The 12,192-nt window shown below is 45.4% G+C and overlaps 2 protein-coding genes across 3 annotated transcripts in view; one reads left to right on the top strand and one right to left on the bottom strand.

The window, feature by feature from the left end:
- The window catches only part of LOC146422685 (A-kinase anchor protein 8-like), a 60,174-nt gene extending 52,259 nt beyond the window's left edge, over positions 1-7,915 (top strand). Inside the window, exons 12-14 of the mRNA XM_085046130.1 lie at positions 93-188; positions 6,824-7,525; positions 7,710-7,915. Coding sequence (XP_084902256.1) covers positions 93-188; positions 6,824-7,510 — 783 coding nt within the window. The 3' untranslated portion in view covers positions 7,511-7,525; positions 7,710-7,915. The remainder of the gene's footprint in view (positions 1-92; positions 189-6,823; positions 7,526-7,709) is intronic.
- BRD4 (bromodomain containing 4) overlaps positions 1-12,192 on the bottom strand; it is a 153,860-nt gene that overhangs the window by 132,759 nt on the left and 8,909 nt on the right. The window lies entirely within an intron of this gene.

Here is a 12,192-nt window from a genome sequence, read left to right as displayed (position 1 = left end):
TTTTTTGGTGAATCCTTGGAATTCTCCCCAATATTTTTGGGAGGAATTCCCAGATTTTTCCCAGGATTTATCCCAATTTTCCCCAATTCCAGCTGGCAGCAGAGCAGTTCAAGAAGACAAGTCTCCACGTGGCCAAAAGTGTTCTGAACAACAAACACATCGTCAAAATGCTGGAAAAATACCTGCAGGTAACTCTGGAATTCCCAATTCCCAAAATCCCAAATTCCCCACTTCCCATTCCCAAAAAATCCCCAAAAATTATGGGAAAATTTGGGAAAAATTCCCAATTTTTTCTGCTTTTTTACTGGTTTTTTGCTCTTTTTTTGGTGTTTTTCTCAGTCAAATTTGGGGGTTTTGGGAATTTTTACCCATTTTTTCTCTCCTTGGAATCTCACTGTTTTCCTTCCCACTTCCTGAAATATTCTGGAAAAATTCTGGGAAAATTCCAGGAAAATTCCCACTTTTTTCTGCTTTTTTACTCTTTTTTCTCCCTTTTTTTGGTGTTTTTCTTGGTCAACTTTTGGGTTTTTATGGAATTTTTCCCAATTTTTTTTCTGTCATCAGAATCTCACTGTTTTCCTTCCCATTTCCTGAAATATCCCAGGAAAATTCTGGGAAAATTCCAGAAAAATTCCCACTTTTTTCTGCTTTTTTACTGGTTTTTTGCCCTTTTTTTGGTGTTTTTCTCAGTCAAATTTTGGGTTTTTTGGGAATTTTTCCCAATTTTTTTCTCTTGTTGGAATCTCACTGTTTTCCTTCCCATTTCCTGAAATATTCTGGAAAAATTCCGGGAAAATTCCAGGAAAATTCCCATTTTTTTCTGTTTTTTTACTGGTTTTTTGCCCTTTTTTTGGTGTTTTTCTTGGTCAAATTTTGGGTTTTTTGGGAATTTTTCCTGATTTTTTTCTCTAGTTGGGATTTCCTTGTTTTCTTTCCCTTTCCCTGAAATATCCTGGGAAAATTCCAGGAAAAAATCCAGAAAAATTCTGGGAAAATTCCCACTTTTTTCTGCTTTTTTACTCTTTTTTTCTCCCTTTTTTTGGTGTTTTTCTCGGTCAACTTTTGGGTTTTTATGGAATTTTTCCCAATTTTTTTTTCTGTCATCAGAATCTCACTGTTTTCCTTCCCATTTCCTGAAATATCCTGGAAGAATTCTGGAAAAATCTGGGAAAAATCCCTTTTTTTTTCTGCTTTTTTACTGGTTTTTTGCCCTTTTTTTGGTGTTTTTCTCAGTCAACTTTTGGGTTTTTTTGGGAATTTTTCCCGATTTTTTGTCTCATTGGAATCAATTAATTGTTTTCCTTTCTCTTTTCCTGAAATATCCTGGAAAAATTCCGGGAAAAATTCCAGAAAAATTCCCATTTTTTTCTGCTTTTTTACTCCTTTTTTCTCCTTTTTTTGGATGTTTTTCTTGGTCAAATTTTGGGGTTTTTGGAATTTTTCCCGATTTTTTTTTTCTCTAGTTGGGATTTCGTTATTTTCCTTCCCCTTCTTGGGAAAAATCCGGGAAAAATTCCAGGAAAAATCCCAGTTTTTTCTGCTTTTTTACTGTTTTTTGCTGTTTTTTTGGTGATTTTCTCGTTGGATTTTTGGGGTTTTTTGGAATTTTTCCCGATTTTTTCTCTTGTTGGAATCTCATCGTTTTCCTTCCCATTTCCTGAAATATTCCGGGAAAATTCCAGGAAAAAATTCCAGAAAAATTCTGGGGAAATTCCCACTTTTTTCTGCTTTTTTACTCCTTTTTTCTCCTTTTTTTGGATGTTTTTCTTGGTCAAACTTTGGGGTTTTTGGGAATTTTTCTCGATTTTTTCTCTCCTTGGAATCTCATTGTTTTCCTTCCCATTTCCTGAAATATCCCAGGAATATTCTGGGAAAATTCCAGGAAAATTTCGGGAAATTTGGAGTTTTTTAGGGTTTTTTGTCCTTTTTTCACTGTTTTTGTTGCTTCATCTCAAGGGTTTTTTGGGAATTTTTTCCCAATTTTTCTCCTTTCTGGTATCTCACCTTCCCTTTCCACATTCCCAGAAAAATCCTGGAAAAAATTCTGGAAAAAATTCCGGGAAAATTTGGAGTTTTTTGAGGTTTTTTGCTGATTTTTCGTTGGATTTTGGGGGTTTTTGGGAATTTTTTTTTCCCAATTTTTGTTCCTTTTGGTATCATAGGATCGTCTTCACCATCCTGGAAATATCCTGGAAAAATCACAAGAAAATTCTGGAAAAATTCCTGAAAAAATTCTGAAAAATTCTGGGGAAATTCCAGAAAAATTTCCGAGTTTTTTGCGGATTTTCACTGTTTTTTTGCTGTTTTTTCACTGTTTTTCTCTAATTTTTCCCCATTTTCTGTTTCTTTGGTATCTCAATATTCTCTTTCCCCATCCTGGAAAAAATCCAGGAAAAATCCTGGAAAAATCCCAGAAAAAATGGGGGAAAATTTCTGGAAAATTCAGATTTTTTTGTGGTTTTTTGCTGTTTTTCTGCTATTTTTCTTCCTTGATGTTGGAATTTTTGGGGAATTTTTCCCAATTTTTGATCTCTTTGGAATCTCAGCATCACCCAGAGCCAAATCCCGGAAAATTCCAGGAAAAATCCAGGAAAAATTCCAGGAAAATTCGGATTTTTCCCATTTTTTGGTTGTTTTTCTCTCCCATCTCAGAGGTTTTTCCTTCCTTCGCCATTCCTGGGGGTTTTGGGGAATTTTTTTCCCAATTTTTCCTCCTCGTTGGAATCTCAACTTCATCCAGAGCCAAATCCCAAAAAAATCCCAAAAAAATCCCAAAAAAATCCCAAAACAATTTGGAGGTTTTTTCTGGTTTTTCGTCGTTTTTCTCGCCCAATGTTGAGGTTTTTGGGAATTTTTTTCCCTAAATCTTGGGAAAAAAGGGATTTTGATCCCAAAAAATGGGATTTGATCCCAAAAAAATGGGATTTGATCCCAAAAAAATGGGATTTGATCCCAAAAAAATGGGATTTTGATCCCAGAAAAAAGGGATTTTGATCCCAAAAAAAGGGACTTTGATCCCAAAAAAAGGACTTTGGATCCTGGGAAAAATGGGATTTCCATCCCGGAAAAATGGGATTTTGGATCCCAGGAAGAAACCCTAAATCTTGGGAGAAATGGGATTTGGATCCCAAGGAAAAGGGACTTTGGATCCCAAAAAAAAATGGGATTTGATCCCAGAAAAATGGGATTTCTATCTCGGGAAGAGAGGACTTTGGATCCTGGGGAAAAATGGGATTTGGATCCCAAAAAAAGGACTTTGGATCCTGGGAGGAAAAGGGATTTATTTCCCAGAAAAATGGGATTTGGATCCCAGGAAGAAACCCTAAAATCCTGGGGAAAATGGGACTTTGTTCCCGGAAAAAAGGACTTTGGATCCTGGGAGAAAATGGGATTTTGATCCCGGAAAAGTGGGATTTAAATCCCAGGAAGAAAACCGTAAATCTTGGGAAAAATGGGATTTTGATCCGAAAAAAAAGGACTTTGGATCCTGGGGAAAAAATGGGATGTGATCCCAAAAGAAGGGATTTGAATCCCAAAAAAAGGATGTTGGATCCTAGGGGAAAAATGGGATTTGGATCCCAGGAAGAAACCTTCAATTGCTGGGGAAAATGGGACTTTGTTCCCGGAAAAATGGACTTTGGATCCTGGGGAAAATGGGATTTGGATCCCGGAAAAGTGGGATTTGGATCCCAGGAAGAAACCTGGAAATCTTGGGGAAAATGGGACTTTGTTCCCAGAAAAATGGGATTTCTATCCTGGGAAGCAACCTGGAAATCCTGGGGAAAATGGGACTTTGTTCCCGGAGAAAAGGACTTTGGATCCTGGGAGAAAATGGGATTTGGATCCCAGAAAAGTGGGATTTGGATCCTGGATGAAGGGATCCCAAAAGGGATTTGGATCCTGGAAAAAGGACTGCGGATCCTGGGAAAAAATGGGATTTTGATCCCAAAAAAAGGACTTCGGCTCCTGGGAAAAAGGACTTTGGATGCTGGGAAGAAGGACCTGAGGTCCTGGGAGAAGAAGGGAGTTGGATCCCGGAAAAATGGGATTTGGATCCTGGAAAAAGGACGTTGGATCCTGGGAAAAATGGGATTTGATCCCAGAAAATGGACCAGGAGTCCAGGGAAAAGGGACTTGGCAAAAGTCCAGGAAAATGGGATTTGAATCCCGGAAAAAGGCCGTTGGATCCCAGGAAGAAGGACCTGAGGTCCTGGGGGAAAATGGGATTTGGATCCCGGAAAAAATCCTGGCAAAGGAGTTTGGATCCTGGGGGAAAAATGGATTTGGATCCTGGAAAAATGGGATTTGGATCCCAAAAAAAGGGACTTTGATCCCTGGGGAAAAGGAGGGACGGCGAGTCCCGGGAAGAGGGGCTTGGATCCCAAAGAATGGGATTTGGATCCCAAAAATCCTGGGAAAACGGGACTGAGATCCCAAGAAGAAACCCAAAATCCCAGGAAAATGGGATTTGGAACCCAAGAAACCCAAAATCCTGGGAAGATGGACATTGGATCCCAGAAAATGGAAGGAAGGACGGTGAGTTCTGGGAAAAAGGACTTTGGATCCTGGAGAAATGGGATTTGGATCCTGGGAAAAAACAGGATTTGGATCCTGGGAGAAATGGGATTTCTATCCCGGGAAGAAAGGACTTCGGATCCTGGGGAAAAATGGGATTTGGATCCCAAGAAAAAGGGATTTGATCCCGGGAAGAAAGGACGGTGAGTCCATGGAAAAATGGGATTTGGATCCCGGAAAAAGGACTTTGGATCCTGGGAAAAGCGGACGTTGAGTCCATGGAAAAAAGGACTTTTTTTGGATTCTGGGAAGAAGGACCTGAGGTCCTGGGAAAAAAAATACTTTGGATCCCGGAAAAATGGGATTTGGATCCCAAAAAAAGGGACTTTGGATCCCAGAAAAATGGACCAGGAGTCCAGGGAAAAGGGACTTGGGAAAAGTCCAGGAAAATGGGATTTGGATCCCAGAAAAACGGGAAAAAAGGGATTTGGATCCTGAAAAAATGGGATTTCTATCCCAGGGAAAAGGATGTTGGATCCTGGGAAGAAATGGGATTTGGATCCCGGGAAAAAGGATGTTGAGTCCAAGGAAAAAAGGGATTTGGGTCCTGGAAAATTCGGGATTTTGGGTCCTGGGAAGAAGGAGCTGAGGTCCATGAAAAATGGGATTTGGATCCCAAAGGAAGGGATTTGGATCCCAGAAAAATTCCTGGGAAAATGGGATTTTGGATCCTGGGAAATCAGCTGTGGAGTGTGAGGAGAAAAGGATGTTGGATCCCAAAAAATGGACGTTGAGTGTGAGAAAAAATGGGATTTGGATCCCAAAAAAAGGACTTTGGATCCTGGAAAAATGGGATTTGGATCCCAAAAAAGTAGGGATTTTGAGTCCAATGAAAAAGGACATTCAGTCCGAGGAATAAAGGGATTTTGATCCCAAAAGAAGGGATTTGGATCCTGAAAAAATGGGATTTCTGTCCTGGGAAGAAAGGACTTTGGATCCTGGGAAAAATGGGATTTTGGATCCCAAAAAAAGGACTTTGGATCCTGGGAAGAAATCCTAAAATCCTGGGGGAAAAGGGATGTTTGATGCCAGGAAATGGACATTGAATTGAAGGAAAAAGGACTTGAGATCCCAAAAAATGGGATTTGGATCCCAAAAAGGACTTTGGATCCTGGAAAAAAACGGGATTTGGATCCTGGGATTTGAATCCAAGGAAAAAGGAGATTCTGGGAGAAATCCCATTGATTTTGGGACAATTCCCGGAGATTTGGGAACAATTCCCATGGATTTTGGGAGAATTTTGGAGATTTGGGAACAATTCCCATGGATTTTGGGATGATTCCCAGCGATTTTCGGGTAATTCCAGAGTTTTTCGGAGAAATCCCATTGATTTTGGGACAATTCCTGGAGATTCCCAGAGATTTGGGAACAATTCCCATTGATTTAGGAACAATTCCTGTTGATTTCGGGATAATTCCAGAGGTTTTGGGACAATTCCTAGAAATTCCCGAAGATTCCAGGACTGAGCTCCTGATTTTTCCACCAAAATCCCCAAAAAAATCCCAAAAACTTGGGAATTCTGGGAGTAAAATATCCTCCCAGAAATTCCCAAATTCCCCAAAAATTCCCCTTTTTTTTCCTCCAAAAGTTCCTGGTTTCCCCTCCATCCCAAATATTCCCATTTTCTCCCAAAAAATTCTCATTTTTCCCCAAAGAATTCCCTTTTTTTCCCCAAAAAATTCCCATTTCCACCCCAAAAATTCTCAAATTCCCATTTCTTCCTCCCAAAAATCCCTAAATGCCCATTTTTTTAAAAAAAATTCCCATTTCCCCCTAAAAATTCTTCAAAATTCCCATTTTTTCCCAAATATTGCCATTCTTTCCCCCCAAAAAATCCCAAAATTCCCATTTCTTCTCCCAAAATCCCCATTTTTCCCCCCAAAATTCCCTTTTCCCAAAAAATTCTGATTTTTTTCCCCCCAAAATTCCCTTTTTCCCCCAGAAATTCCCAAATTCCTGATCTTTCCCCCAAAATTCCTTTTTCCAAAATCCCCCTTTTTCCCTGAAAATCTCCAAAATCCCCATATTTCCACCCCAAAAAATTCCCATCTTCCAAAAAAATTCCAAAAATTCCCATTTCCACCCCAAAAATTCCCATTTTCTCCCCAAAATTCCCATTTTCTCCCCAAAATCCCCAATTTTCTCCCCAAAAATTCCCAATTTTCTCCCCAAAAATTCCCAAAATTCCCAATTTTCCCCCAAACTCCCCAATTTTCCCCCAAATCCCCAATTTTCCCTTTTCCCCTAGGGAGAAGATCCTTTCACAGACGAAACTCCAGAGCAGGAAGGTGAAGAATCCCAAGAAAAAGGAGAAGAAAAATCCCAGGAAATCTCGGAATCGACGGAAAAACCGGAAAATTCCCAAAATTTCTCCCAAAACGAGGAATTCCTGAAATCCTTGGGAGATTTGGAGCCAAAAAAACCTCTTCTGATGCCTCCATTCCTGCAGGACGACGAGGAGGAGGCAGAAAATCCCCCAAAAAATGAGGAAAATCCCCCAAAAAATGAGGAAAATCCCCAAAAAAATGAGGAAAATCCCGAAAAAAATGAGGAAAATCCCCAAAAAAATGAGGAAAATCCTGAAAAAAATGAGGAAATTCCCGGAAAAAACGAGGAAAATCCTGAAATTCCTGAGAAAAACGCAGAAAATCCCAAAATTCCTGAGGAAAATCGCGAAGGAAATGCGGAAAATCCTGAAATGGATGCAGAAAATGTGGGAAAAAAGGTGGAAAAAATGGAAAAAAACACTGAAAATCTGGGAAGAAATGCAGAAAATCTGGAAAAAAATGCGGAAAATCCGATGGGAAATTCCCAAAATTCAGGGATTTCCTCCCAAAATGGAACTGAGGGGAAAGAGGAGGAAAAAAAGGAGGAAAAAGAGGAAAAAAAGGAGGAAATTCCAGAAAAAAAGGAGGAAAAGGAGGAAGAGATGTGAAAATTCCCAGGAAAGGTAAAGTTTTGATCCATAAAATTCAGATTTTTATGGAATTTTTTTCATCCCAAAGTGGTAATTTTGGGATTAAAGAAATAAAAATTGATTAAGGATTTGATTTAAATTAATTAATCTCATTAAGGAATTTTTTTAATTTGATTTTTTTTCTAATTTGTGATTTTTTTTAAATTTTTTTTTTCAGGATGAAGAAATCGAGGAGTTGGAATTTCAGGATTTTTTTTTTCCAATCCCAAAAAAATGAGGAATTTTCTGGATTTGGAGGAAATTTCAGGAAGGAAAAAAAAAAAAAATCTCCGAAAAGATGGAAAAAAAAAATTTGGGAAAAAAGTTTGGAAAAAACTGGGAAAGTTTGGGAAAATCCAATAAAATCCAATCAGATTTTGGTGATTTCATGGATTTGCTAATTTTTTTTTCCCAAAAATCCTCAATTTTAGGGAAAATTTTTTGGTTTTTTCCACCCCAAAAAATGGAATTTTTCCTAATTTTTTCCCTTTTTTTCCCATAAAAATTTGGGGTTGGAATTGAAAATTTTTAAGGAATAATTTCATCCCAAAAAGGGAATTTTTTACCGAATTCAATGGATTTTTTTTCCCTAAAAAAATTCTTTTTTCGAGCAAAATTTTTTATCTTTTTTAAATCTTTCCCTTAAAAATTCCTAAAAATTCCCTAAAAATTTTAAATTTTGGAGGATTTTCCAAAAGCTGAAAATCCAAGAAATCCTGATTTTTCTCTTTTATTTTTCTGCCCAAAATCCTCTTTTTTCACCCCAAAAATTCCTCCCAGAATGGAAAAAAATGGGAATTTTTAGGATTTTTCTGCCCAAAATGATCCCAAATTTCCCTGGAATTTTGGGAGGGGAGAGCTGGTGACGTCATCGATCCCAAATTGTCCCCAAATGTCCCCAAATTTCCCCAAAATTGTCCCCAAATGACCCAAAAATCCCCTTGGAACCCAAAAATTACCCCAAAAATGTCCCCAAATAGCCCAAAAATGACCCAAAAATCCCCAAAATTGTCCCCAAGATCCCCAAAAATGTCCCCAAGACCCCCTGGGACACCAAATGGCCAAAAATGTCCCCAAAAAATCCCCAAATTGTCCCCAAAAATGTCCCCAAGACCCTCCAGGAGCCCAAAAATGTCCCCAAATGTCCCCTGTGACCTCAAAAAATGTCCCCAGATGTCCCCAGGACACCCCAAAGTGTCCCCAAGTGGCTCTAAAGACCTCCTGGGAGCCCAAAAAATGTCCCCAAATGTCCCCAAAGTGCCCCCAGGACCCCAAAAATGTCCCCAGGAGCCTCAAAAGTGTCCCCAAGGACTCCGAGAATGTCCCCTGGGAGCCCAAAAATGTCCCCAAACCCCAAAAATGTCCCCAAATCCCCTCGATGTCCCCAAATGTCCCCAAAGCCCCGATGGCCCCAAACCCCTCCAGTGTCCCCAAATGTCCCCAAACCCTCCCGATGTCACCCCAGGACCCCCCTGGGACCCTTCGCTGTCCCCTCCCGGTGTCCCTAATGTCCCCAAAGCCCTCCTAGTGTCACCTCCGGTGTCCCTCCCGATGTCCCCAAACCCCAAAAATGTCCCCAATGTCCCCAAACCCTCCCAATATCCCCAAACCCCAAAATGTCCCCAAACCCCTCCGGTGTCCCCAACTATCCCCAAATCCCCCAAATGTCCCCAAAGGTCCCTAGATGTCCCCAAACCCTTTCCGATGTCCCCAAACCCCCCCCCGGTGTCACCTCCGGTGTCCCTCCCGGTGTCCCCAAATGTCCCCCGGTGTCCCCAAACCCTTCCGGTGTCCCTCCCGGTGTCCCCAAATGTCCCCAGATGTCCCCAAATCCCCCCAAATGTCCCCAAAACCCTCCCGGTGCCCCTCCCGATGTCCCCAACTGTCCCCAAAAGCCCCCAACTGTCCCCAAAGGTCCCCAAATGTCCCCAAAACCCTCCCGGTGTCCCTCCCGGTGTCCCCAACTGTCCCCAACCCTCTCCCCTCCCCCCTCCCGCTCTCCCCGATGACGTCACCCGGCGGTGGGCGTGGCTCGGGCCGCAGCGCCGTGACGTCAGGCGCAGCGCGGTGAGGTCAGTGCGGCGCCGCTGCCCCGAGCCGCTGCCGCTCCCCCTCCCCTCCCTCCTCCTCCTCCTCCTCCTCCTCCTCCTCTCCTCTCCGCCCCGCCGCCGCCCCGGCCCGCCGGGAGGGAGGGAGGAGGGAGGGCGGCGAGCCCGGCCCGGCCCGAGCCGCTCAGGTAAGAGCCGAACCGAGCCGAGCGGAGCCGAGCCGAGCCGGGCTAGCGGCGGGGCTGAGGGCAGCGCGGGCCGAGCGTGAGGGGAGCGAGCGGGGAGCGGCCCGGCCGGGGGCTCCGCGGGGCTCCGCGATTCACAGCGCCGCTTACGTCGCCCCGCCGGCGTAACCCGCATTGCGTAATGCGGCCGCTGCGTCGGGAGGGCTACGCCAACTGCGTACGGCGCGGCGCGGCCGCTGCGCCAGCACCGGCGGGGCGGGGAGCGGAGCGGCGGGCGGAGCGGCGCTGACGGGCAGCTCTCCGCCTCGCGGGGCGCGCCGCTGTGCCGCCTGTCCCCTCCTGTCCGGCAGCGCGGGAGGCTCCGGTAGCGCGGGCAGGCGGCGGAGCGCCCTCCGGCCCGGGGTTACGCCGGTAGCGTAGCGCGGCCCCGCCCGCCCCGCCGCGCTACGCTGTTTGCGTAACCTCCGTGCGGCGCCGCGCTACGCCGTTTGCGTAACTCCGTGCCGCCTTACGCCGCTAGCGTAGCGCTGAGCGCAGCGCCGCCTTACGCCGTTAGCGTAGCGCGGGGCGGGGCGGGGCGGGGCGGCAGTACGCAATTGGCGTAGCGCGGGGCGGGGCCGGCGCGCGGGGGCACTTCCTGCCGCCGCCATTTTGTCGCGGAGCGGGAGGAAGCGGCGGAGGCTCTGCGCGGCGGCAGCGCCGGCCCGGCCCGGCCCGGCCCGCGGTGAGTGAGCCCGGCGGGTCACCGGGGCTGTCCGCGGGGCCGGGAGGGGCGGGCGGAGCGGCGGCGGTGGGTTGGAGGGAGGCCGGCCCCGCTCGGGCCCAGCCCGCCCCCGGCAGGCCCAGGCCGCTGCCGCCCCGCCGAGCCTCGGCCGTGAGGGGAGAAGTCGCTGAGGGTGACCGGATAACTCACCGCTGGCAGGGTTTGAGCCTCGGTGTCCCTCAGGGCTGCCGGCTGCGCGGTGCTGACCTTCCCCGGGATTTCCGCGGGTTTGGGGACGGTGAGGGTGGGAAGCTCGGCGGGGGCGATGCGGGAAGGGTTCGGGTTTGCCTCAGGGATTCGGGCTGGGGGAGAGCCGGGCGATTGCAGCGGGGTTGTGAGGTGGGCAGGGAGGCTGAGGGGATTCTTAAATGGTTTTTTGGGGATGGGAAGGGAATGCTGAGGGGATTCCTAAATGGTTTTTTGGGATGGGGAGGGAACACTGAGGGGATTGCCGGGCTTTGGGATGGGGAGGGAATTCCCAGATATTTTGGGATGGGAATGGAGAGCCTGAGGGAATTGCCGGATTTTTTGGGATGGGAAGGGAACACTGAGGGGATTGCCGGGATTTTGGGATAGGAAGGGAATACTGACGGAATTCCCGGTTTTTTTGGAGGGGGGGAGGGAAAGCTGAGGGAATTCCCGGTTGTTTTGGGATGGGAATGGAGATCCTGAGGGAATTGCTGGGGTTTTGGGATAGGAAGGGAATACTGAGGGAATTCCCGGTGTTTTTAAGGCAAGGCTTAGGGAAGTGCCGGGATTTTGGGATAGGAATGGAGAGCCTGAGGGAATTCCTGGTTTTTGGGATGGGAAGGGAATACTGAGGGAATTCACGGTTATTTTGGGATGGGAATGGAATACTGAGGGAATTGCCACGTTTTTTGGGATGGGAATGGAGATCCTGAGGGAATTCCTGGGGTTTTTTGGGATGGGAAGGGAATACTGAGGGAATTGCTGGGATTTTGGGATAGGAAGGGGAAAGCTGAGGGGATTCCTGGTTATTTTGGGATGGGAATGGAGAGCCTGAGGGAATTCCCAGTTATTTTGGGGTGGGAAAGGAAACACTGAGGGAACTCCTGAATGTTTTGGGATGGGACTGGAGAGCCTGAGGGAATTCCCCGTTTTTCTTGGGATGGGAAAGAAATACTGAGGGAATTCCTAAATGTTTTGGACAGGAAGGGAATGCCGAGGGAATTCCTGGGTTTTTTTGGGGATAGGAGGGAAATACTGAGGGAATTCCTAAACGTTTTGGGATGGGAATTCCCAAGGTTTTGAGGTGGGAATTTCTAACCTGAGGGAATTCCTGGTTATTTTGGGATGGGAAGGGAATGCTGAGGGAATTCCTGAATGTTTTGGAATGGCAGTTGGAAGCCTGAGGGAATTCCCAAGGTTTTGGGATAGGAAGGGAAGGCTGAGGGGATTGCCGGGTTTTTTGGGATAGGAAGGGAATTCCCATTTTTTGGGGATAGGAATGGAATACTGAGGGAATTCCTTGTTAGTTTGGAATGGGAATGGAGAGCCTGAGGGAATTCCCAGGTTTTTTTTTTTGGGATAGGAAGGGAACACTGAGGGAATTCCCGGTTTTTTAGGATAAGAAGGGAACACTGAGGGAATTCCCAGGTGTTTTTTGGATAGGAAAGGAATTCTGAGGGAATTCCTGGGGTTTTT

Source organism: Lichenostomus cassidix, unplaced genomic scaffold, assembly GCF_008360975.1.
Source record: "Lichenostomus cassidix isolate B80296 unplaced genomic scaffold, HeHo_3.0 HiC_scaffold_39, whole genome shotgun sequence".
Classification (NCBI taxonomy): domain Eukaryota; kingdom Metazoa; phylum Chordata; class Aves; order Passeriformes; family Meliphagidae; genus Lichenostomus; species Lichenostomus cassidix.
Note: the sequence above shows the minus strand (reverse complement) of the source record. Positions and strands in the feature narration are given on the sequence as shown.